Here is a 24,984-nt window from a genome sequence, read left to right as displayed (position 1 = left end):
ACGGGATCGGTACTCGTGTAACAGCTTTTATTTCACACGGTGGGAAAAATTTCACAGTCCTGACACCGAAAAGGAGGCAGAAAAATAACTGAAAAGAAAATGGCCACCATCAAACGATGGCAGCTGCCCCATTTCTGTTTGGCTCCCTAATTCGAGTGCTGCGCGACGTCGCCGTTGGTGGCGTGGACGCCATTAAGGGTGGTCTTCTTCTTCAGAGGGGTCGCGTCACGGTGGACCACGACTTGCCTGGAGAGGAAGTCGCTCTGCAGTTTTTCCTCCAGCAGCATGTGACTCTGGGGGGTAAGGCCCAGGCACGCCCTGAAAACAAAAGAGAAAACAATCAGAAATGAGGGAAGACCAAAACGTTTGCCAGTATCCACTAGAGGGCGCATCCTGGGTTGGGACACATGTGTCCAATCAGCACACAACTGTCCCTTATCAAACTGGGCCTTCATAAGGACACTTTGGACGGCACCCATTATCGGGTCATCGATATTTTTCACCACCGATATCATCATCTATACCAGGGGTGTCAAACAGGCGGCCCGTGGGCCAGGTCAGGCCCGCTAAGGGATTGAATCAGGCCCGCGAGACAATGCTGAGGGAAGCACAGGAGAAAAACGAGCTGCAGGTTGAAATAGGTCCACTTGATGTTGCCAAAGCCAGGTGCCTCTCACAAATGCTGTAGTTGTATCTTTCTCTCGTCACTCTCTCTTTTCCTCCGTTTTTCTCTCTCTCACTCTGTCTCTCTTTCTTTGTTCTTCTTTGTCGCTTTCTCTCGGTCTTTTTACCTTCTTTTGCACTGTCTTCTTTTTTTTCCTTTACTCTCTTTCTCTCTTGCTTTCTCCTTCTCTCTTTCTCCCCATCTCTTTCTATTTCTCTTTGGATTTCTTTCTTTTTCTTGCATTCAATCCCCCTCTTTCACTATTTCTCTTTTGTTTTTCACATTCTCTCTTTCCATGTGTCTGTCTCTTCCTCCCTTTCTCTCTCTCAATCTCTTTCTTTGTTCTTCTGTCTCTTTCTCTCCGTGTGTCTTTTTACCTTCTTTTGCTTTCTTCCCTTTCTCTCTCTTAATCTCTCTTGCTTTCCCATTCTCTCTTTCTCCCCTTCTCTTTTTTTATTTCTCTTTGGATTTCTTTCTCTCTCTCTTTCCCCCTCTTTCAACATTTCTCTCACTTTCTCCCTCTTTTCTCTCTCTATATTTCTCCTGTTTCTCCATCTCCCTTTTTCTTTCTCTCTAATCTACTAGTCTGGCCCCCGAGAGAATGGTAAAGTTAAAATGAGTTTGACACCCCTGATCTATACCATCATCACTTTTCCAGTTTATCCTCGTTTTTGGGGTTTTATTTGCTTTTTCTGGTTTGGATAGTGTAATTGTTCTTTAACCATTTGTTGATTATTTTGTGATAAAATACCATTGTTTTTGAGGGCCTCGCCTTCCTTCCTGCGCTTGGGTCCACTGTCTGGCTAATTAATGAGATATTAAAAAGCTTTGAGTTTTTTGTAATGAAAACATGAATGATTTGCATGTGTTTCATGCCAGGGATTTTTTTGATTGCGTGTCCAAATGAAATCTCACCTATTACCAACCCATTTTATTTTGAAAAGCATCACCAGGAACTCTAACCGGTTACAAGACCTGCCCCCAGTGATTTTTGACATTAGCTGCACGATGAGGACAAAGAAGACCGAAACCCAGAGCCAAAGCTTCTCGTCGAGGAAGCCTGGGGCACGCCTACAAGAAGGCCTGGACGGTCCGTGTTTCCTTCCCTCCTGCTCCATCGGGGAAGCTTGGAAATTTGGTTTTCTTCTGGAGTTTTGCGGCGCCCCTGCCCCCACGTGGTGCTTAGTCTGACACAAAGGTAAGGAAAGGATTCCACAACAAACCGTTCTTGGTGTTTTGGGGTAAATATTCAACGATGAAGCGCTATGAAGTAACTTCTAATCCTTAAAATGCCATAATACGACGTGGGCCCCGGGGGCTCCAGGAGCCTTCCAAAACACTACAGTGAAACAATAAAAGGACTCAACAAATGCTAGGAAAGTAAATGCGGAGACCTCATAAAGTTTTCAATGGCGGCCCTCTGTCTGGAGAAGGCGTTGACGACGTGGGCCCCAGGGGGCACCAGAGGGGCCTTGCACAGGAAGGAGAGGAGCGCCAATTCGCTGTGGAAGGACCCAAACTTCTCCTCGCCCTCGGGACGGAAGCTGACCCGCTGGCACAATTCCGTCAGGATGGCCAGGTCCAAAATAATCGGGCTGGCCAGCAGAGAGTCCTAAAATGGCAAAAACCGTGGGAAAGAAATGAGATTGTTGGCAAAGTCCTAAAGTTTGACGGAGAGCGTGAAAACACCTCGCAGGTGTTGTGCAGGACGATGGTGTTGAGTCCGCCCATCATGATTTCTGAAGTGTACTCGTCCATCGCGCGTTTGCTGTCGCCGACGAACGGGACGTACTTGATCACCACCTGAAAACATGACAAGAGATCAGCTCTCCGTCCCTACCCGGACCCTATCGCTAGGGTCGTGAGCACGTCTGGCTCAGAGATAAAATGAGTATGAGGTTGATCTCCTCTGGATCTTAGTATACTCAAAACTAAAGTGTGATGTCGTGGGGCAAAATTACAACTGGTTTCAGGGTTCGTACGGGTGCTTGAAATCCTGGAAAATGCTTGACCCCTAGTGTTGCGTTTTCGAGGAAAGAGCTTGAATTTGGGGTGAAGTGCTTGTATATGCTTAAAATGATTTCAATTGCGGTGTTTCCTGGCAGTCTGACTCGAAAAATTGAAAAAGTGCATGAAAATTGACGCATATGGTGGCTCCAGTCCTCATGATGGAGTTGTCATGTGCAGCGTTACTGCTCCCTACTGTCATATCTAGCAGACTAGTCACGGGAATTCCGGTTCCTTTTCAAGAAGCTCCCAAGCAGCTCCTCAGATTTTTTTGCTTTTTAGTGATATATTATCAATAATAATAAAACGGTCATGATTGACTGTCTTTTGGTGCCAACCGCCGCGGGGTCTGATTGGCTCAATGTCAGTATTTGAACCCAGTCCTGTCTGTCACCTGTTGTCAGTCTGTCTGCGAACTTCTGTTTTTAAAGGCAAGCCTTTTTTCAACCCCTGACTCCCGCCTGTACCGTTCTTGCTCCCGTTTGTCTCCGGCTACGACCCGTTTTGATCCCAGCCATGTCTGCTCTCCCGTCCTGACTTATGACCTGTTTTTGTTCCTGACCACGTCTGCTCTGCTGTCCTGGCTTACGACTCGTTTCCCTCCCCGACCACGTTTATGCTCTCCTGCCCCGGCAATTGACCTGTTTTTCCGTCCCTGACACCAGCATCTCCCGCTGGGAAAGATCCACTTCCGTAAAAGATTGAAAAGATTGGGACATGGAGGAATATGTTAACATGTTGCCGTTAGCATGGAGCCGTTAGCATAATTTGTTAGCATGCAGCTATTAGCATGTAGCAGTTAGCATAATATTTTTTAGCATGTCGCCGTTAGCATTTGGACATTAGCATCACTTGTTAGCATCTTGCTGTTAAAATAACTCATTAGCACGTAGCCGTAAGAATAATTTGTTAACATGTAGCCGTTAGCATTTGCATAATTTTAACCTGAAGCAGTTAGCATTTAGCCGTTAGCATCACTTTTGAGCATGTAGCCATTAGTGTAAAGTAGGCTTAAATGTATCAACTCAAGGTGTGTATTTCTAATCAGTTTGACGTTCCCTTTTGGCGTCTCTTAGTCTTCCTGTCTTTGTTTACGTTTCAAGTAATTTTCCATGTCTTGCGCTCTCAATAAAACACAATGGCAGATGGGGGATGACTGAGATTGAGATCGAGATTTGAGCGAGAGAGTATGGAAAGATCTCATCTCCCCGGTTGCAACTGGCTAAAATACTTTAAGTCTTTGCCTGAATTTCCTTCTACGGTTAGCCAATATTTTTTAGCTCTCTCACACTTCAGCGGTCGTTTTAGACCCAAAAATTAGCATAACTCATTACTCGTGAACTCAAGTAATGCACATGCATAAATACTGAATGCATTTCAAATCGTATCCAGTGTATTTTGCAGTATATTTTGCAGTATATAAGGCACACCGGGTCTATTTGGGGTCTTTGGGACTCACGCAGTGGTCGGGTTTGTCGCCGGGCGCGTAGAGGACGGGGTTGGCGGCCACCATGTCGTCCACCACGTTGCTTTTGCTGATCTCTTTGGAGCGAAACTGGAGAGGAGCAGCCAGGTTCTTGCCGTCGTTGTTTCCCAGGTGGTTGTAGCTCACGATGGAGCTAGGCTGCCAAGCGGAACGGGGATAATGGAGAACACAGCACATTTTAGGTTCACGGCGTCGGGACAGGGGGCGGCAAACACCAGGAACGCATAATGGTTGAGGACCGAGGAACCGCTGTTCCACAAAAGTTCTACTATAGAAAATACTACTGCAAAAATACTATGATGCAGTGTTAGCTATCCAATGGATTGAACCATTTCAAGGCAGTGGAGTACTTGTTTACTTTTATCTTGTATGGTGTGTTTGGCACGCTATTTGAACCTAAGAAAATGTTAAAATTTGTAAAGTCTGGCCGGTTACGCCCATGATGGAGAAGTTAGGTTTCCACTTTGCAGTCTGTGAACTAAATCAGCGCACCAGAACTGAAGGCAGCTGAAAGGAAGCTGTTGCGGTCCAGTGCCCACCTGCGGCCCGGCAGACGGGCCACAGAGAAGACGGCGGGCTCAAACCCGCCCGGACCCGCTTCCTCCATTTTAGGAACGGAAAGAAGTTCAAGCTCCTCACCTTGATGCCCGAGCTGACCAGGAAATCCACCAGCACGGACTTGATCTTGGTCTGTCCGGACTTGAAGTCGTCCCCGCCTATGAAGACCCCCCTCTCGCGGGCCAGCTCCAGCGCCCCCGGCACAAAGGTGTTTTGGGGCGACCCGTTGATGTAGGCGCAACCTTCCAGGATGCTGCTTACCGCAAAGAGAGTGGACGGGGACACCTCCGAGCCAGCCTAGAAGCAAAAACAGACACAGAAACCCTCAATGGGTTGGATCTAAAACCAAAGAACTTTTTTTGCTCACTACTGCCTTGAATATTTGTCCATACTTGGAAGAAAATAGTTCTGTGGAGTGCGCTCTCACTGGAGGTGGAATTGGCATTAGAAGTAGCTACAGGGGCCTCAGGGAATTATTCGGGTTTTTGTACCGTATTTTCCGCACTATAAGGCGCACCTAAAAGTCTTCATTTTTTTCAAAAGCTGACCATGCGCCTTATAATACGGTGCGCCTTATTTATGGATCAATATTAAATCGCAAAGTCTTCCAACTAACTTGCCGCCGCCGACTAGATTTTCCCCCGAACGCCAAGTACTCCGCGGTGTATGCTGGGATTTATTTACCGGCGTTTCATTGGCTAACCAATGTGTCAATCATCATTTGAATCGATCACTATTGGCTAAAGTTATTCGGAGGTCAAAAGGCGGATCCTTTTTATCATTTACAGGCTGCCATTGGCTTAAACGGCAAAACAAAGCCTGCAATTGGCCGAAAAAAGATGAATGTGTATAGCTGACGGCATACAGAAAGCATTTTTTAACTATACTGTATTTGTAAATATTTTATTCTCCTGGATTTACTTCACTCACGGATATAAGAGGACCACGGCTGCACATTATTATGAACACAACGACTTCGGTGAGCTACTCCGGCTATATATCTTGTTTCAGACTGAACTCGATGTTTCTGTGATAAGTGGTGCAGATAATGGATGGAATGGAGTGTCTATTTTTAAATTCAACTCAATTCCAAGTGTTTATTGTCATATGCACAGTAAAGTTGCGAGCGAAAAAGAAAATAGAAACTAAGGAATGGTTGGCATTTCTTGAATCCCAAGACTTTAACCTTCCGAATGATGGAACGATGCATTTGAGTGACATCGTACGGACACCGCATCCGCACGTGTTCTCGACACGTATTTGCAAGCTTTCGGAATGTTAAGGGGGTAATAAGTTGGACTGAACCATCTGACTGTTTTGTCCACGTTCCCATTGTAGCGCCTTATAATCCGGTGCTTCTTATGTATGTCAAAAATAGGACCAAAAACTATTTTTTCGGGGTGCGCCCTATAACCCGGTGCGCCTTATAGTGCGGAAAATACGGTAATTACACATTTTACACCATCTCTTAACCACAAACACGCATTTCTATCACAGACACAGGCGTGGTGGTACAAGTTGGCTGAGCTGCAGCCCTTTCCTGCTTATCCAATAAGGAGGCACGGGATGGGTATCAGGAGAGAGGAGGAAATGGGGAGAAGTAGGAGCAAGGGCAGAGAGTCTCTGCTTCATGAGACTTAATAAGCGTCTCGTCGTCTGAAAATAATGCCGACACCTGTCAAAATCCCAAATATTGGTGCCGCCCGCCCAATAAGCGTTCGACTGTTGGGTGTAAAATGACCACTGAAGTGTGGGAGAGCTAAGAAAATATTGGCTAACCTTAGGAGGAAATTCAAGCAAAGACTTGTTTTGTATTTTTTACAACTGCAGTTGGAGAAGGACCGAGAGGAGCGGATAATTTACCCGCAGGCCAAACTCCTTCTGGCTTTTCTCCAGCCTGCCTTTGTGTTTTATTGAAAACAAGAAGACATGGAAGAGTACTGGTATGTTGTGGCAAAAGACGAAAAACAAGATCAAGGATCATCCGCCCCCTATGGAAAAATACCCACACCTTCAAACAAAAAGGCGGAGACTAAGACGCCAAAAGGGAATATCAAACGGATTAGAATACACACCTTGAGTAAATACGTTCAAGCCTACTTTACATCGACCACGAGTTGATAATGACCTTCTTTCATCTCTATGCACAAAGCAACCCAAAAAGCTGAGTCGAGTCAATCAAACGAGCAGATCAGTCCACTTTCGACACAAATCTTTGAGTGTGGATTGCAATGAAGGCAAAAGAGGCAAACCGACACGGTGCCGGTGGGCATGGTTGGAGTCCTTACCTGGATGGCGGCCATCAGGTTTTGCGCCGTGTCGTTGATGCCGGGCACCACGTCGCAGAATCGCTCGGTGGTGGCCGTCCACACCACGATGACTTTGTCCACGCCGCTTTGAACACGGAAATCGCGGATGTCCGCTCGAATGCGCTCTACCTACGGGGGGACACCAACGCAAACCCGGGTGAGACACCGCCCTCAACCAAAACCCACTCAAGCTAACCCTAAACCCCTAACCCTAAACTATTACCTTCTAAACACTCGAAACACATGTTAATAATTCTACAAATTTGACCTAAACTTATAGAATAGAATTTACCTTTATTGTCATTGTTACAAAATGGGTTGAACATATTGCGACAACGAAATTGGACGTGGCACTCCAGTTTCACATTTAAGAGGAGGATAAAAGAAAACAAAGATAAAGGAACAAAGAAGATAAGGTTATAATTTACACAATATTTACACAAGAAATACGGGCATGTAGGATGTTACGCAACCAGCCGCTTGCCCTCACCCCTTATCCCTATCCCAAACCCCCCATGCTAACCAGAAACCCTAATTTAACCTACCCCTAACCCTTTTTCTCACTGTGAATGTGTGAAACTGGAGTGTCATGCCCAATTTCGTTGTCACAGTATGTTAACCCATTTTGTAACAACGACAATAAAGGTATATTCTATTCCATTCTATATCTAACCCCTAACCCTAACCTCTTAACCATACCTCTAACACCAAACCTTAAACCCTAACCCCAACAACCTGCTCTGCGGGCGTGCCGCCCAGCACGTTGTCGACCCGGCTGTCCTGGTTGGCGGCCACAAATCCCGGGATGTAGATGGAGGGGCGGGGCTTCATGGAGGCCATGTGCGGACGCAGCTCCTCCTGCAGCGACCAATCCAGAACCTGCGCTCGCTCCATGGCCCGCCCCAGATCCAGTGACGAGATGTCCCAGCCTAGGGACAGGAAACCAGAAGCTATCGCCTGTTGTCCGTTTGTCGTGTCCGTCCCTCTTTGGACAGCGGGTGTTAGTGTCCGCCCTACCATCTCATTATTGCCCTACCGTCAAAGACGATGTCGTCGGGGTTCACCATGGGCAGCAGATGGCAGAACGGAACGTTGACATCGCCGTCAGGTCCGGCTCCTAAACACACCGTGGACGCCTGCAGCAGCGAGCCAAAGTAATTGGCTCTCTGAAAGGGAAAGAAATGCCTTTTTTAAACACCGGCCGACATCCCTCCTATCCTGACTTACGACTCATCCTTTTTTTAGGTACAGAGAAGTTGATTCCGGTTTTTTTGACAGAGGGTTGGGTCACCCACCATACAGCAACAATTGACATTCCCATAAATAACAAAAGAAATAACAACAAAAAACTGATGATAAAAGAAATAAAATAAATTGTAGGACATCAAGTGTGTGATAGGCTTCCATCTTTTCTCAAATTGGAACTTCAGGAGAACTAGAACTCACCCGGTTCCTGTAACTATCAAAGGAGAATGTGTAGAATTTGTCCAGATCTACAAATACCTGGGTGTGCAGCTGGACAATAAACTGGACTGGATTGCCAACACAGGAGCTCTATGCAGGAAACGACAAAGCCGACTGTTTATGCTAATGTTATGCTAATGTTATGATAAGAGCTCATTTATCAGTCTCCAACTCAACATACCTCCCTAAAACAAGTTAATTACACATTTTAAACCATCTCTTAATCACAAACACGCATTTCTATCACAGACACAAGCATGTTGGTACAAGTGGGCTGTGGAATGCCCTTCCCCCTGAGATCCGATCTGCAACCTCAGTGGAAATGTTTAAATCTAAGCTTAAAACTCACTTCTACTCTATAGCATATGAATAACCTAAACTCTCTGTATTATTTGTGAATGCAACATCCTCTGCTGTCTGGTAATCCTGGAAAAGGGGATACCTCATGTGCGGTCCCTTCTCAAGGTTTCTTCATTTTCCTCATGTTGAGGTTTTTTGAGTTTTTCCTTGCCCCCATGTTGGTTCCAGATCAGGGGATGTTGTAATAATAGTCTGAAAGAATAGTCTGCGTAATCCTGTGAAGCCCTTTGAGACTCTTTGTGATTAAGGGCTATACAAATAAAAATAACTTGACTTGACTACCTTCTCAGAAGACTGGCGTCCTTCAACATCTGCAAAAAAGCTCCTACAAATGTTCTATGAGACTGTTGTGGCAAGCGCCCTCTTCTATGCGGCAGTGTGTTGGGGAGGCGGCGCTAAGAAGAAGGATGCCTCTCGTCTTAGTAAACTGGTGAGGAAAGCGGGCTCTGTTGTGGGCACAGAGCTGGACGGCCTGACAACTGTAGCTGAGAGACGGGCAATGAACAAGCTGCGATCAATCATGGACAACTCACTACATACACTACACAGCATCATCTCCAAACAGAAGAGCTAGAGGTCTGAAGCTGCTGTCACAGTCTTGTTGCACGGACAGACTGAGGAGATCATTTCTTCCTCATGCCATGAGGCTCTTTAACTCCACCCGGGGGAGTAAAAGCCCACATTTAACCCCACATTTGCATATTACCCTATTTTTATTACAGTGTGTTTATGTAGCACTATTTAAATACTCTATATCAACAGTTTATATTGGGTATTTTTGTATTCTATATCTTTATTTTATTTTTCAACACAAGGATACTGCTGGAAGTGTGAATTTCCCTAGGGGATTAATAAAGTATCTATCTATCTAGCTATCCGTCTAATTTCAGTTGAAGTCTTGCAGTCATTTTTCCATAATGTACATTTGCTTTAATTTGTCTCTCCATTGTTTTATGTCCGGAGGTTGTGTTTTCAGCCAGGAATCGTGTTCTTTGCTACTAGAATCATTACCCGTAGAACATATTTTTATTGACCAGTCTATAACTCTTCAGGCAAAATTCCGAATACATTCATAGGTCACTGGGTCCAAACGCAACTCCCATCCAATAATTTTATTTCTGTCTGAATACTTTTCCAGAAATTTGATATCACAGGGAAATTCCAGAAAATATGCGTGAAATCCCCCAACCTCCCACAGTTCCGCCGACATGAATCGGATGTATTCTTAGATTTTGAAGTGATAGAGGGTGTATAGAAGTAACGAATTTTTACTTTCCATTCAAACTACCTCCATCCCATCATTACTGAGACTCATTTGCAGAGGTTTAGATAGATAGATGTCTAGATAGATGTCTAGATAGATAGATACTTTATTCATCCCCGAAGGGAAATTTACATTTCCAGCAGCATCCCTGAGCTGAGAACAATACAATAATAAAGCAAAAAGAATACAATATACAAATACCCAGTGTGACGTGCAAATGCCCACTTTAGCGTGTTATATAGAATAACTAAATAGTGCTACACAGAATACATATTGCAATAAGATTCGGTAATATGCAATGTAGGTGGTGTGGTTTACTGTGGGCTTTTACTCTGCCGGGTAGAGTTAAAGAGCCTCATGGCATGAGGAAGAAAAGATCTCTTCAGTCTGTCCGTAGTACAAGACAGTGACAGCAGTCTGTCGCTGAAACTGCTCTTCTGTCTGGAGATAATGCTGTGTAGTGGATGCGATGGATTGTCCATGATTGACCGCAGCTTTTCCAGTGCCCGTCTCTCAGCTACTGTTGTTAGGCTGTCCGGCTCTTTGCCCACAACAGAGCTCGCTTTCCTAGCCAGTTTATTGAGACGAGAGGCATCCTTCTTCTTGACGCTGCCTCCCCGACACGCTGTCGCATAGAAGAGGGCGCTTGCCACAACTGTCTCATAGAATATTTTCAGGAGCTTTTTGCAGATGTTGAAGGAGGCCAGCCTTCTGAGGAAGTCAAGTCGTCTTTGCCCTTTCCTACATAGAGCTTCTGTGTTGGCAGTCCAGTCCAGTTTGTTGTCCAGCTGCACACCCAGGTATTTGTAGGTCTGGACAAATTCTACACATTCTCCTTTGATGGTTACAGGAACCGGGTGAGTTCTGGTTCTCCTGAAGTCCACCACCATCTCCCTGGTGTCGGTGGTGTTCAGGTGCAGGTGGTTTGCGTCGCTCCATCGGACAAAGTCCTGAATCAATTTCCTGTACTCCTCCTCCTGCCCGTTTCTGATACATCCCACGATCGCAGTGTCGTCGACAAACTTTTGCACATGGCAGGAGTCAGAGTTGTACTTAAAGTCCGATGTATATAGAGTGAATAGGAACGGAGAGAGCACGGTCCCCTGCGGAGATCCTGTGCTGCTATCCATCTATCCAGATGTCTATGTAGACATCTAGATAGATGTCTAGATAGATAGATGTCTAGATGGATGTCTAGATAGATGTCTAGCTAGATAGATAGACAGATGTTTATCTAGATGTCTATGTAGACATCTATCCATCTATCTATCTAGATGTCTATGTGGACATCTATCTATCTAGATGTCTATGTAGACATCTATCTATCTATCTATGTAGATGTCTATGTAGACATCTATCTATCTATCTATGTAGATGTCTATGTAGACATCTATCTATCTATCTATGTAGATGTCTATGTAGACATCTATCTATCTATCTAGATGCCTATGTAGACATCTATGTATCTAGATAGATAGATGTCCAGATAGATAGATGTCTAGATAAATGTCTAGATAGACAGAAAGATAAATGTCTAGATAAATGTCTAGAAGGACAGATAGATGTCTAGATAGATAGATAGATGTCTAGATAGATGTCTAGATAGATAGATAGAAGTCTAGATGTCTAGGTAGATAGATGGATGGATAGATACTTTATTCATCCCCGTAGGGAAATTCACACTTCCAGCTGTATCCTTGTGTTAAAATGTAAAACAATATACAATTTTGAGATAACTCAAACTTTATTGATTGTCCATCTGAGTATTCTATCTATCTACCCTGGTCATATCCCTCGAGAAGGGTGACCCACAGCAAGACAAACACATACACAAAACAAAGAAAATAAAAAAGGGGAAAAAAAATACCGAAAAACACACAAAAACATTTTTGGGGACCATGGCCAACCCAATTGCCCAAACACCCAAACAAGTTAGGCATCTCTGCACCTAAGTTGGTCATGCTTTCGTCCCTCCAGATGAAACAGGACACAAGAAAGCGGCCATGACACTCGGGTCAAGGTGACACAACATGCTTATGTTCAACAGCAGGTTGTTTTTAGCGACATCAAACACACAATTCAACACATTCCCGGATTTTTTTGACAGCTAGCTTACCAGTTAGCGCCTCACCTTAACGCCAGTCTTTGTGCGCCACGACAGCTTCATCCGATTGGCCAAAACCGCGGCGGTGACGGTGGTGCCGTTGTTGCCGCCCCAGCCTACCAGCATCACGCCCAATCGGGGGACGCGAGTCTCCGTACGAATGGTCATCACGTTGCAGCGAGGCGTCACCTGATTGGTCAGAGTGTTAGTGGGCGGGGCCGGCCCCGACCAGTAGCCTTTGTCTTACCAGAACGACGTCGCCGTCCTTCTGCGCGGCGGCGCTGTGGTAGCAATAGCGGGCTTCCATGTAGGAGTCCGTGTACGTCACGTCAGGACTGTTGACGCGAACCTTTAACGCCATCTTGAAGGGGTCTGCAAATAAACGGTCAAAAACAACAATAAAACTGTCAGAAACAAAAAACAAACCTCACAAATCAGGATGCCATTGGAATAAAAGGTGATAATGGAAAACAGAGGTGGAAAACGAAAATTACTTACACAGGTTGCTGTCCAAAATGTTCTAATGAAAGTTTTTTTTTGGGTTTGAACAATTTTATTGACATTTTTAACAGCAAATAAACAATGTGAGGTTTGAACAATTTTTCTCGACACTTTTGACAGCAATTGAGCATATTCACAATTTCGTTATATAACTTTCTAACAATATGACGTTTGAACAATTTTTGGGTGTATTCTTATATTTTGAAGTGATAGAAGGACTAACTGTGGATAGTTGTGGGGTGATTAGACAACCTGTCACAGATTAGGCGCCCTCTGGTGGACATAAGCGCCAGACCCCAACGCCTCTCAGATAGGACGCATAGCGTTAAGATACAGTGATATAACTTCCGGGCTTTTAAGTGTTACGTGGGGCGTTCCACAGGGCTCTGTACTTAGTCCCCTTGTTTTCACTTTTTGTCTTTTCCGTTAGGTGATATTATTCACTAGTGCAATATATGGTCTGTGCAGCCTTGGAGCCTTTGTGTGATTAAGGGCATCACAAAAAAATAAAGAGTGAGGTCCCATCACAGAGACACAGGATATTAACAAAGTCTGATACCATCAAGTTTGTGATTGTAATTAAAAAATTAATGAGTACGAATGAATAATGATGAATGATGCTACAAAATATGCCGTGTTTCGGAAATTCATACGTACTAGCTTATGCTGCTTTAGTTGTCCACCCCCTTTGGCTTCAAAATTAAACTCGGGTTAGAGCTTTCACTTTCCCCGAATGAAAAACTAGTTCACATTAGAACACACCGGGAAATTATCAGCTTTCCTCCGAATCGCGCATCCAATTTTTTTTGCCTGCCTGCCGGACTACACAGTGGACCACAGACCCAGGTCCAAATTGTCCCTAGGTGTGAATGACAGAGTGAGTTGTCTGTCCCTGAGTGCCCTTCGACAGGCTGGCAAGCAGTTCTTTCTCAAGGTTTCTCTTTTCTCCCCACACTGAGGTTTTTGAGTTGTTCCTTGCCTGCATGCTGGTTTAAGATCAGGTAATTGTGTAATTTTGTAATTGTAATCCTGTGCAGTCCTTTGAGACATTTTTGTGATTAAGGGCTATATAAATAAATGTGACTTGACTTGACTGACAGTTGAAGGTGTCCCCTGCCCACTGCCCGAAGAAAGCTGGGATGGGCTTTAGCACCCCCGTGACCCTACTGAGGATAAGTGGTGCAGATAATGGATGGATGGATTTCTGTAGTCATTTTTTGTCACGTTTCTGTCATAATATCTATATAGTAGTATTTTGTCATTATACTATCACTGTAGTGGTATTTTGGACGTACATCTGCAGAGCTATTTTTGAAGTATTTTAAAAGTATTATTTTAAAGCTCGGTGGCCTTGTGGGTATGCGCCCGCGCCGAGACTGGAAGGTTGTGGTTCAAACCTCGGCCGAGTCATTCCTAAGACTTAAACATTGGTACCCGTTGCTTCCCTGCTTGGCGTTCAGCAATAGGGGTTGGAATTGGGGGGTTTGGTCACCTATTGACTCAGCGAGGGGGCTGGGAATCCCCTCCTCTGATTCAATCTCCCAAAAAGAGTCAGAAATGACTCTAGCCACCTCCCACTAGGGGGATATGGCTGTGGTATATATAATAATTATTTATTTAATATTTTGTAGCATTTCTGCAGCAAAAAGTAAATGGTCTGCATTTCTACAGCGCTTTTCAAGTCAATGAAGACCTCCCAAAGCGCTTTACAATGTGCGTCACGCTTTTCCCTTATACACGCTAACTAACCGATAGCAGCGGCCGCCATGCAAGAAAACTACCTGCTACTGAGGGCATTAGGGATTCAGCATCTTGCCCAAGGACACTTCGACATATAACACAGAGGAGCCGGGAATCGGACCTGCGACCTCTTGATCCTAAAACGAGCGCTTTTGGTAGGATTGCTGAAGTAAATTTGTAGGATCATTCAAAAAAGACTGCACGGTGCCAGTTAGCCATGATGTACAGTGTTAATAAAAATTAATCTAAAAAAGCAAGACATTTTCACGCAATCACACGGAAAGAAAGCAATTTCCGGTGTTACCTTGGCAAAGAACTGTTAGTGCCGGGAGAAGAGGCTTCTGCTGCCGCTGCTGCCGCTGCTGAAAAGCCAAAGAGTGCTAGAAAGTTCTGCAAGATTCCTTGGCGCACTCTTTCTTTTTTCCCCGTTTTTTTTTCTTTTTTCTTTTCTTTTTCGAATCTGCGCACATTTGGCGTCGCGCCGGTTGCTGCGTGCAAGTGGGGGCGTGGCTTCCGTGTGGGCGTGCCCTCGCGTGACGTTAGGCCTGCCCCCAAGTTTCCGAAGATGCGTTCTTTTTCTCCTGATGGGAATTCCGCCCTTTCTTTTAGAACTGTTTTTTTCAGATCGGCTCACTAAAAAGAGTCGACCGATGAGAATTCTGGCTCTTTTTTACGAACGGCTCTTTCAGCAAAAACGACCAAAAAAAAAAACGACGGAAAGATAAGCAAAATCACACCTCCAACCTCCCCAAAAAACAGAAAAAAACCTGAAGAAAATCTTTAAAAAAAAACAACGGGAGTAATTCCTGCAAAAACTACTGAATAACAACCCCCAAAACGAGTAAAAAAACAACTGAAAACACCCATAAATGAAAAACAGCCATTGAAACATCCAAAAATGTCTGAGAACAACATAAAAACCTCAAATTAAAAACAACCCCAAAAATGACCAAAAACGCCAGAAATATGTGCAAAATATGACTTAAATATTACAAAAAAGAAAAATAACCAAAAAAGGACTGGAAAATCAACTGAAAAAACGACCCAATAAATGACCAAAAATCTACCAAAAAATATCGGAAAATTATGGAAAACCCCCTAATACTTTAAAACAACCATGAAGACGACCCCCCCCCCTAAAAAATCACCAAAAACTACTGAAATACGGCCCAAAAATACAAAAAAACAAAGAGAAAAGGAAATACTAGGACTGAAAAATCGACTTTAGAATATACAACAACATACATAAAATGTCACTGAAAACGACTGAAAAACACCCTTAAAGATGACCGAATAAACCCACCCAGAAATGACCAAAAGCCAGCGAAAGATTACCAAAAATTATGAAAAAAACTTACCTGAAAACCACCAACAAATTCATAAAAAAAAACCTCTCAAAACAAGCAAAGGGTGACCAAAGCGAAACCTACCAGAAATGGACTTAAATTAAAAAAAAAAAGATCGAAAAACAACTGAAAAACGACCTGAAAACGGGATGACCTCCTGCGTCCCTTCTCAAGGTTTGTTGAGGTTTTGAGTTTTTCCTTGCCCTCATGTAGGTTTTAGATCAGGGGGTGGTGTCATAATAGTCTGTAGTTTGCAATAATCTATGGTCTGTGCAGCGCTTTTGAGACTGTCCCTTCTCAAAGTTTCTTCATTTTCCTCATGTTGAGGTTTTTGAGTTTTTCCTTGCCCTCATGTAGGTTTTACATCAGGGGATTGTGTTACAATAGTCTGTAGTTTGCAATAATCTGTGGTCTGTGCAGCCCTTTGAGACTCTTTGTGATTAAGGGCCGAGCAAATTAACATGACTTGACTTGAGAGAGTCACACTATATATTTTAATCTGTGTTCTGTGCAGCCCTTTAAAACTCTTTGTGAATAAGGGCGTCACAAATAAACATCACTTGACTTGAGGTTTTTGAGTTTTTCCTTGCCCTCATGTAGGTTTTAGATCAGGGGGTGGTGTCATGGTAGTGTGTACAGCCCTTTGAGACTTCTACAAATTAAAAACAGCCATCAAAACGACCGAAAACTACAGAAAGATGACCAAAAAAGCCGACTGATAAACAACCTGAAAAATGATCGACAGAAACAAAAAACACATCCCAAAAATATTGACTCCAGTAAAATCTAATGAGGCGACTAAGAAAATGAAGTGCTGACGTCAAAGGAAACGTTCTTCGTGATTGGCTGACCTCACCCAAAGCGGAAGATGTCGCTTAGGCCAGTCCCCAAAATACTTCCGCCTCCACTCGCAAAGAAAACACGGCGTCGCCGTCGGCAAAACGACGTCGTCGTGACCGAAAAACGACTGGTAAACACAGGTACCCCAAGCCGCTTCGTCGCCTTCCTACCTCCGCCCGCTCCCTTTCTTGCTCCGGTGTGCGGCGCTTTCCTTAGCCAGCCCGAATGGGAGCAAACGTTACGCTACTCGGCTCGTGCTAAGCTAACTCAGCTAGCTAAGCTAAGCTGCTCGTCCGCCGAGTCGGCGCCGACACTTTGGGCTCGTCAATGGCCGCCGTCAAGCGCCCGAACGCCCGCCTGCCAGGGCGACTGCTACCTGCCCCCGCCACCGACGAGCCAGAGTGTCGACGTTCGAGTCTCTGGCGTCGCGGCTTAGACGCTACTCGGGAAGCTAGCCTATCTTCGGTTAGCTTAGCTCGTGTTAGCTTAGCCGCCGGGACGCTTTAAACTTAAGCGGAAGGGAAATTGGAAATACAATCGTTACCATAATACTAAACTCGCGAATACATTTAAGCCAGTCAACTAATAGTGATTTTTAGTCACTTCTTACCTGTTTAATTTGCCGAAGTTTCGCTGTGTCCAAAGCGGCAACGTAACCTCTTCCTCTTGGGCAAAAGTGAAAGGAACGAGTCACCTTATGTTGGCTTGATACTCCCACATCATTCCACACATGTCAAAAAGCATAATTGATCAGGGCGTCACTCTTTAATCCTTGTTTAATTACTTTACTTCGTGTGCCATGCCCCGTCTTGGCCACGATCGTAGGCTGGATTCTTTTAAACACACGGGTGGTAGGGGCACTACTTCCCGTGGTGTGTCTTGGGCAAGTACAGCCTGGTGGCACGCGTTACTTTAAAAAAAGTTCTAGTTGCTCACCACTTTTTCCGATAAGTAACTGAGTGAGCCGCAAAATTAACGAGATTCTATGCAAAGTAACTATTTCCGTTCCATTCATAAGAAGTTGCTGTAAGTCAAAATATTGGACACTTTCTGAGCAGTATTCCAGTCAGTTGAATAGAAAAGAAGGGGCAGGTTGTGTTCTAGAACCATGTTCTATTTATTGCACCTCACCAGCAACACGTTTATCCCACGCTTGAAGTGCCAAAAGATAAACGGTAAACAATATAAAGTGAGTTGAATCAATTAAACCCGAGACAACTGGTCAAGTAGGCATAACCCACTGTACTACAAGTATTTTGTTCACAACAAATTTCAATTGTAAAACAATCTCAAGTGAGTTTCACTATGTCAGAAAACTGCTCAACTTGAAAAATGCTACTTCAAGTATTTTGACTCAACATTGCGTTTCACACTTGAGTGTCAAATAAATCAAACTCCTAGAACCTCAATATTGATGCATATATAAGGTGCACTGCATTATAAGGCGCATGGTCAGCTTTTGAAAAAAAGAAAGGCCTTTAGGTGCGCCTTATAGCAGTGTCTGAAACTCATGACAAAAAGTTACCTAACACCAGGGCAGACAACTCTGAAAAGTTGCCTGCCTCTTTTTCACAACTTGAAACACAATAAAACGACTAATCGCAAAAAAAAAACATTTTTGCAAATTATTAAATATATAACTGAACAACACTTTAAAATTAAGTTTATTCTAAATCTACTTCTAACATTCGTTGCATGTATATGACATGGCTGTTTTCCATCTGCCATCAGCATGTACCTGTATTGACTCTTCTTCATTCATGCGATGTTTGGGTTGGGTCATCTGCTACAAGCCACGTGAACTCCTCTTTCCACCATGCTTTTAATGTATGTTTACGTTGTGTAGCGTCATCAATTTTGTTGGCTTCTTTTGAATCTTCTTGGGCTGAGGTTTTGGCTTGATTCCTAACCACTTATTCTCTGTGTGTCTATTTTGGAAAATGAAATGCAAATGTGCGACTTTGTAACACGCGAGACAGTCCGGAAGCAGGAAGTTAATCGATGCAGGCTTCTCATTGGCTGCAGAGTATGCAAATTGCCAAACGAACCGAAATTCCGAAATCTCCAAACTGATCGAAGATTTCTAAATCGGAACAAAGCAAACGTTTAATTTGAAAGAAAAAAAAGATCTTTCCCTTTTTTTCCTTGAAAAAGTTGTCGGACACCCGGACGGAGATGTTTTGTAAGTTGTACGGTGATGTAATAGATGTGTGCGTCCGGGCAGATGTTATTTCAGACATTGCTTATAGTCGTGAAACTACGTTATTCAGGGTACGTCTTGGATTGGGATTATAGGCCGATTTGAGAACAACATTAAGCGGTAAAGAAAAACAATTGTGAGCGTGCTTTGGGCAAGGCGATGCAAAAACGGTCTCGGAACAAGACAAAAACGCAAAACATTCAAAGTTGTGCATTTGTTTTGTGTTTTAGAGCAACCCAGAGGACGTCACTTTTCTCCTTTCTGAATGGTGCGCACGAGTGAAAGATAGTTTGCGTCAGTGAATGTCAGTTTGCCATTTTGACGGAGCGCCGGGCTTCCTCGGACGATGACAATGGAGGAGATGAAGAACGAAGCGGAGAGCAACTCCATGGTCTCCATGACGCTCTACACAGTCATGTACCCCGTCTTTAACGAGGTACCGCAGCTATTCCATTGCATTTGCAAAGAAACTCCTTCGGGACTTCTGATCATCCGTCGCAATTACCTCACATAGTGTTTCCCATAGGACACAGATGTCAAAATCGGCGGCCCGCGGGCCGAGTCAGGCCCCGTCAAGGGTTTTTGATCGAGTCACTGTGGGTGATATTACATTTGTCAAGGTTCAAAGCAGTGTTTGACAAAAAATCACAGCAAAGAGCTGGACCAACAATCAACATCTATTTTTCCTGCGTTAGGGTGCAAAAAAATCAAGTGCCATCCATCTTTGTATCTCGATAAGACAGGCCTCCAAATTTCTACAACTTACCTAAATGGTTGGTGTTCCACTAGTGGCAGATAAAAATGAGTGTTATCTTTATAGCTAGGGAAACTAATATTATACGTTCAGATAATATCACCAAGCGGAAGCATATAAATACTAAAAAAGAAGAGGGCCAAGTCCAGAGCCTTGTGGAAAGTCACAGGTGACGTCAAAATAACATCTATAAATTTACAGAATAGCAGTTCACCGGGTTGGTACGGTTGCTTGAAATCCTTAAAAATGCTTCAATTTTAATGTTGTTTTTCATAAGGTCAGGAAAGGGCTTACATTATGGGTGAAGCGCTTGAAAATACTTGAAATCCATGTTTCTTGGCAGTCTGACTGTAGACAACAGAATAAATTAATCTTATTTTTTATTTTTATTTCAAATTGCGAGGAAATGGTGCCGGCGTACCTGCTATGGTGGCTTGTCATTGTGGTTTTGTCATGTGAAGCATCACTGCCCCCTACTGCTTGCACTCAAGAGAACACATCTTTTTAGAAAGTCAGCTCTTTTGGCTCGGCACACCGACGGCTCCTCAGATTTATTTTTACAATATTATGATATATTACCAATAATAATAAATCATGTACCAAATTATTTAGTAATTTTATATGTTAAGCAGGGCCTCCCTACAAAACATATGAATTTGGCCATGAAAAATGTGTACGGCCCACCAGGATCTTCAATGGGAAACATTGTGATGACTTATGTCTGCTTGAAAATGAGGCTAATGAGAAGACAACCTTGTGTGGATATCTGCCACAAGACGACAGCAAAGCCTTGTTGCTCTCCTAACACACCTTGCACTCCATTCCTCAGCTGGAAAGGATCAACCTGTCGGCCGCTCAGACGCTCAGAGCTGCCTTCATCAAGGTAAACCAGAACTTGATTCGCTTTTTGATATTGGACCAATGCACTGGAGATTTCATAGGATGCCATTCCTTATTTTGATTATTACATCATTGTCGCTGTCGGCCGACCATCTTGCTGTTTTTTCATGACCACGCCCCCTTAGAGCTGATCTGTTTTTGTAACCTTGAAGATTTCATTAAATGAGGGGGATCCCAAAAGAGCTTTAGGACGGGGATGGAATTCTCTCATCTGAAAGCCTCTTTCCGGGTCCTCCTATCAAGTTAAAATTTCGTTCAGACAAGGGTCTCATACTCAAATGAGTTGAGGATCGTGAAGCTTGGATCTGGGTGAAGTAGGGCCAATTGGGCTTTTCCACAAAATCATTTGCTCTTCTTGAAAGGACGGCGTTTGATATTTGTCCACTAGATGTCGCTGTCATGTGTAGTGCAACCAATAATGAGTCCAAGGGAGCTTACAAACTACTGAGCATGAAAGTGAGCAAAAATAACTTTTTTTTTTTTCAAGACAAAAACGAAGAAAAAAATGAAATTTTGGGTTCTTTTCGTTTTCTTGAGCTTAACTTTCTCATTTTTCTTTTCCAAAGTCACCAAGCGCGTTTTGGTCACTTTGAGTTTCCGTATTTTGTCTTTTCCCCATTGTGCTTTTAGTACTTGTTTTCAGTGGCACGACAAAATACAGCGACATCTAGCGGCTAAATAATACAAACTGTCCCTTCAACTCACATATTGAGGCGGGGGACTCAAACTATCATCCTGAGGGCCGCGAGTTTTAGACCTCTGCATTAAAGTCTCCTCTCCTTATTGAGTGTCTACTAAAGTTTAACTCAACAATAAATACTAGAGAAAGCAGCCGACCCGTAATTCCTGCATCACTTTTTACGGTGTTTGTGTTTCCGTCCGGGACCAGGCAGAGAGGGAGAACCCAGGCCTGACCCAGGACATCATCGTGAAGATCCTGGAGAAGAAGAACGTCCAAATCAACTTCACAGAATCGCTGCTACGGATGGCCGCCGACGACGTGGAAGGTGCCGAGCGCCTTTCCCTACGCGTTGTGGTATTTTCCCCGCTTTTGGTATTTTGGGTCAAACGCCGTCTTGCTCCGGCACAGAGTTCATGGTGGAGCGGCCCGAGCAGGAGTTCCAGGACCTGAACGACAAGGCCCGAGCGCTCAAACGCATCCTCAGCAAAATCCCGGACGAGATCAACGACAGAGTACGCTTCCTACAAACCATCAAGTGAGTGGCAACCTTTGGCGTCGTAAGCTTCAGCCTCAAGCTTCTTTAAATCGGGACACGGCCTGTTCTCCTTTAACTATTTACTGGATTCCGAAAAGATTAAACACAAAGCTGTGGAGCTGCGGAGGAACCACTCGTTTAAGATAGACCCTAGCTTCAACAGTGTGCCGATGTGAGGCCCAATGGTCTTAACTAAAGGTTTGAGAAGCAGGTGGGCCACATGAAAATGGGCGAGGGCCGACTATTTGGCCTGGCATTCTTTTAACACGCTTTCATAAATTTTGCCTCTTTTAAAGTTTTGCAATGCTTGGCCATTAAACCTTGAAGCCGTCGTATTTGTATTTGGCTCGCAGTGTAAAAAGATGGCTGTGCCATTAAAACAGCCTTCTGTTGCTTCACCTTTTCGCAGCATTGGTTTCCAGTTTGCTTTTTTTAGTCTGGCAGTGCTTCTTGATATTCTTTTAAATCAGCCACAGTCTTGGCAGTTGTTTCAGATTTCGGTGAAAAAAAGACTAATTTCCACTTGTCCTGAAAGTCAACTTTCCTTTTTTGATTTACACTCTCGGTGTCGTAAATGAAATGTGCTAAAATTCTCACAAAAAGGGGAGGAGGGTGACTTGGCCTCAACAATGTGCTAACGTGAGACCTAAACGTCTTAACCAGTTCTCACCGGGTACTCCATCCATCCATTATCTGCACTGCTTATCCTCAGTAGGGTCGGGGGGGTTACTGGAGCCCATCCCAGCTATCTTTGGGCAGTGGGCAGGGGACACCCTCAACTGGTTGCCAGCCAGTCGCAGGGCACATAGAGACGGATAACTCACTCTCTCATTCAGACAATTCGCTCAATCACACCTAGGGACAATTAACCTGACATGCATGTTTTTGGAATGTGGGAGAAAACCGGAGTGCCTGGAGGAAACCCACACAAGCACGGGGAGAACATGCAAACTCCACACAGGAGGTTCGATCTCATGATCACCGGGTAATGTGCGCTTTTAAATAGGCAGCCGCCGACTAACTTAGCTGATGAGTTTGAGTTGAATATATGCTATGTGAAAGTCCTAGCCTTATACGAATTGAGTTAGTCCCCTTTTCCCCCCCACCAGAGACATCGCCAGCGCCATTAAAGAGCTCTTGGACACAGTCAACAACGTCATCAAGAAATATCAGTACCAGAATCGCAGAGTGAGTCCCGCAGCACTCCAAACGCTCTTTTACGCCATTTGTGATTTTTATTTGTGTCGTCCAGGCTCTGGAGCATCAGAAAAAGGAGTTTGTCAAGTACTCGAAAAGCTTCAGCGACACCCTTAAAACCTATTTCAAGGACGGCAAGTAAGTGTTGTGGTGCCCATTGACCAATTTAAGATGGCGCTGTGAGTCCCAGGGGGGGCGGGGCCGCGTTTACTCGAGTCGCTGCTGGACCTTTAAGGGTTTGTACAGGTGCTTAAAATCCTTGAATTTTAATGCTGTGTTTTCAGAGTGAGGAGAGTGCTAGAATTTTGGGTGAAGTGCTTAAAAATGCTCGAATTGATATTCATTGCAGTTTTTCCGGGCAGTCTGACTCAACGAACAGTGCTTTTAAATAAAGAAAAAATGTAAAAAAAAAAAAAAGATAATAACGCCGGTGGTCGCTCCAGTCCTCATAATGGAGTTGTTTTGTAAAGCGTTACTGTCCTCTACTGTCGCATCCAAGAGGACAGCTTTAGGAGACGAGTCACAGGAATTTCGGCTCTTTTTTTCCCAGAAGTGGGTTTTTCGCCACAGTGCACTGATAAGGCTGCCGTGCGTCTCCTCGGATATTTAATTTTTTTTTTAATTTTTTTGACTATGTCATTGAACTCCATTATTACCCAATTCCTCTAGAGCAGGGGTGTCAAACTCATTTTAACTTGGGGGGGGGGCACACGATAGGACAAACATTCTGTCAGGGGCCAGACTAGTAGATAAAAGAGGAAAAAAAAGAGAGAGAAAGAAATAAAAGAAAGAGGGAGGGAAAAGGTGGGAGGGCGGGACAAAGAAAGAAAAAGAGAGGGAGTGAGAAAGCGTGAGAAACAAAAGATAAAAAGCCGTGAGAGAGAGGGAAAAGAAAGGGAGGGGAAGAAGGAAATCCAAAGAGAAATAGAAAGACAGAAGGAGAGAAAAGAGAAAAAAAGTGCAAAGGGTAGGAAGAGAGAAAGAGAAGAGGGAAAAGGAAAAAAGGAAGTCAGAGCAAAATAAGTTAAAAAGACAGAGAGAGAGAGAGAGAAAGAGACAAAGAGCAACAAAGGAAGAGAAAAAGCGACACAGAGTGGGAGAAAAGGGGTGGAAAAGAGAGAGAGAGAAATAAATACAAGTACAGTGTCTTTGTTCGAGGCACCTGGCTTTGGCAACATCAAGTTGCCATATTTCAACCTGCAACTTGTTTTTCTCTTGCGCTTCTCTGAGTGTTGTCTTGCGGGCCGGATTTAATCCCTTAGCGGGCCTGATCTGGCCGCGGGCTGTCTGTTTGACACCCGTGCTCTAGAGCCTTCTCCTTGTGACGTATTGGACCCGCGCGTGCATTGTTGAGGCAGAATGTCAGAATTCATGTCAGTTTATAGCAGCCCATGGCGGCTGGATTTGTTCCTTTGAAGTTACTGTAAATTGGAACATTTGGCCTTAAAAGTGCTTGAATTTAGCCATGGAACAGGTGTACAAACCCTGTCTTTTTTATGTGCAGGGCCATTAACGTCTTCAACAGCGCCAATCGGCTCATCCACCAAACCAACCTCATCCTGCAGACCTTCAAGACCGGGGTCTAGCATGGCCAGGACCCGGGCCCAAAGAGGGCGGGGACTCCGACCCCGCCCCGGGAAGCGGTGGAGGGTCGACGGCCGGAGAGACTGAAAAGTGCCATTTGTGTCGTCAATGAAGATTTTCCAGTCTCCGACGGGGGGGTCTTTGGTTTTACTTGGACTATTTTAATTTATAACCCGCATTTGTGCTCGTTTGTCTTCATTTTTTGGGGGGGGGTCGAGGGGGCTTAACGGCCATTTTCTAATCCGGTCCCCTCAGTGATTTTTTTCTTCCCGAGCGAGATGGCGCCGAGCTCAAGGATACAAGTGAGATGGCATCCCCGCGATTTCATTTCATTTCTCTGGGCTCGGTCTGGACCACGACGCCAAACCACGTGCGAGCGAAAGCGTCTCGCTGTCCCTTTTATCCCAAGCGGTAGCGCATTCCCTTCGATGACAGGACCACAAACCAATGATCCCGGTTGCAAACGTTCAATAAATTGTTTCCAAAGGA

The 24,984-nt window shown here is 44.3% G+C and overlaps 2 protein-coding genes across 3 annotated transcripts; one reads left to right on the top strand and one right to left on the bottom strand.

Annotated features, from left to right (window-relative positions):
• Nucleotides 1-10: 10 nt before the first annotated feature.
• Nucleotides 11-17,399, bottom strand: LOC148352260 (inositol-3-phosphate synthase 1-A-like). Of its 2 annotated transcripts, none has more exons than XM_088353860.1 (11): nucleotides 17,254-17,399; nucleotides 12,464-12,588; nucleotides 12,244-12,405; nucleotides 8,061-8,190; nucleotides 7,760-7,953; nucleotides 7,004-7,153; nucleotides 4,797-5,012; nucleotides 4,131-4,295; nucleotides 2,354-2,467; nucleotides 2,059-2,276; nucleotides 11-318 (listed from the first exon to the last, which is right to left on the bottom strand). In XM_088353860.1, the coding sequence occupies exons 2-11, from the start codon at nucleotides 12,575-12,577 to the stop codon at nucleotides 147-149; spliced, it is 1,635 nt and encodes a 544-aa protein (XP_088209986.1). In that variant the 5' UTR covers nucleotides 12,578-12,588; nucleotides 17,254-17,399; the 3' UTR covers nucleotides 11-146. The 2 variants fall into 2 exon arrangements, with proteins under 2 accessions (XP_088209986.1, XP_088209985.1); XM_088353859.1 differs by lacking the exon at nucleotides 17,254-17,399 and adding an exon at nucleotides 14,762-14,979.
• Nucleotides 16,650-24,984, top strand: LOC148352259 (programmed cell death protein 10). The gene is made up of 8 exons (XM_088353861.1): nucleotides 16,650-16,783; nucleotides 19,074-19,279; nucleotides 20,427-20,480; nucleotides 21,387-21,504; nucleotides 21,588-21,714; nucleotides 22,824-22,902; nucleotides 22,967-23,049; nucleotides 24,416-24,984. Exons 2-8 carry the CDS (start codon nucleotides 19,190-19,192, stop codon nucleotides 24,495-24,497), a joined length of 633 nt encoding a protein of 210 aa, XP_088209987.1. The 5' UTR covers nucleotides 16,650-16,783; nucleotides 19,074-19,189; the 3' UTR covers nucleotides 24,498-24,984.

This window comes from Urocampus carinirostris, chromosome 15, assembly GCF_059441175.1.
Source record: "Urocampus carinirostris isolate Australia breed hairy pipefish chromosome 15, RoL_Ucar_1.0, whole genome shotgun sequence".
Taxonomy (NCBI): Eukaryota; Metazoa; Chordata; class Actinopteri; order Syngnathiformes; family Syngnathidae; genus Urocampus; species Urocampus carinirostris.
Note: the sequence above shows the minus strand (reverse complement) of the source record. Positions and strands in the feature narration are given on the sequence as shown.

Excerpts from the sequence above, each read along its gene's own strand:
- LOC148352260 (XM_088353860.1), bottom strand. The coding sequence starts at position 12,577 with ATGGCGTTAAAGGTTCGCGTCAACAGTCCTGACGTGACGTACACGGAC. Across the intron at positions 12,406-12,463 it reads AGGACGGCGACGTCGTTCTG|GTGACGCCTCGCTGCAACGT; the intron begins GTAAGACAAAGG and ends CTGACCAATCAG. Across the intron at positions 7,954-8,060 it reads CGACGACATCGTCTTTGACG|GCTGGGACATCTCGTCACTG; the intron begins GTAGGGCAATAA and ends TCCTGTCCCTAG.
- LOC148352259 (XM_088353861.1), top strand. The coding sequence starts at position 19,190 with ATGACAATGGAGGAGATGAAGAACGAAGCGGAGAGCAACTCCATGGTC. Across the intron at positions 20,481-21,386 it reads TCAGAGCTGCCTTCATCAAG|GCAGAGAGGGAGAACCCAGG; the intron begins GTAAACCAGAAC and ends GTCCGGGACCAG. Across the intron at positions 21,715-22,823 it reads CGCTTCCTACAAACCATCAA|AGACATCGCCAGCGCCATTA; the intron begins GTGAGTGGCAAC and ends CCCCCCCACCAG.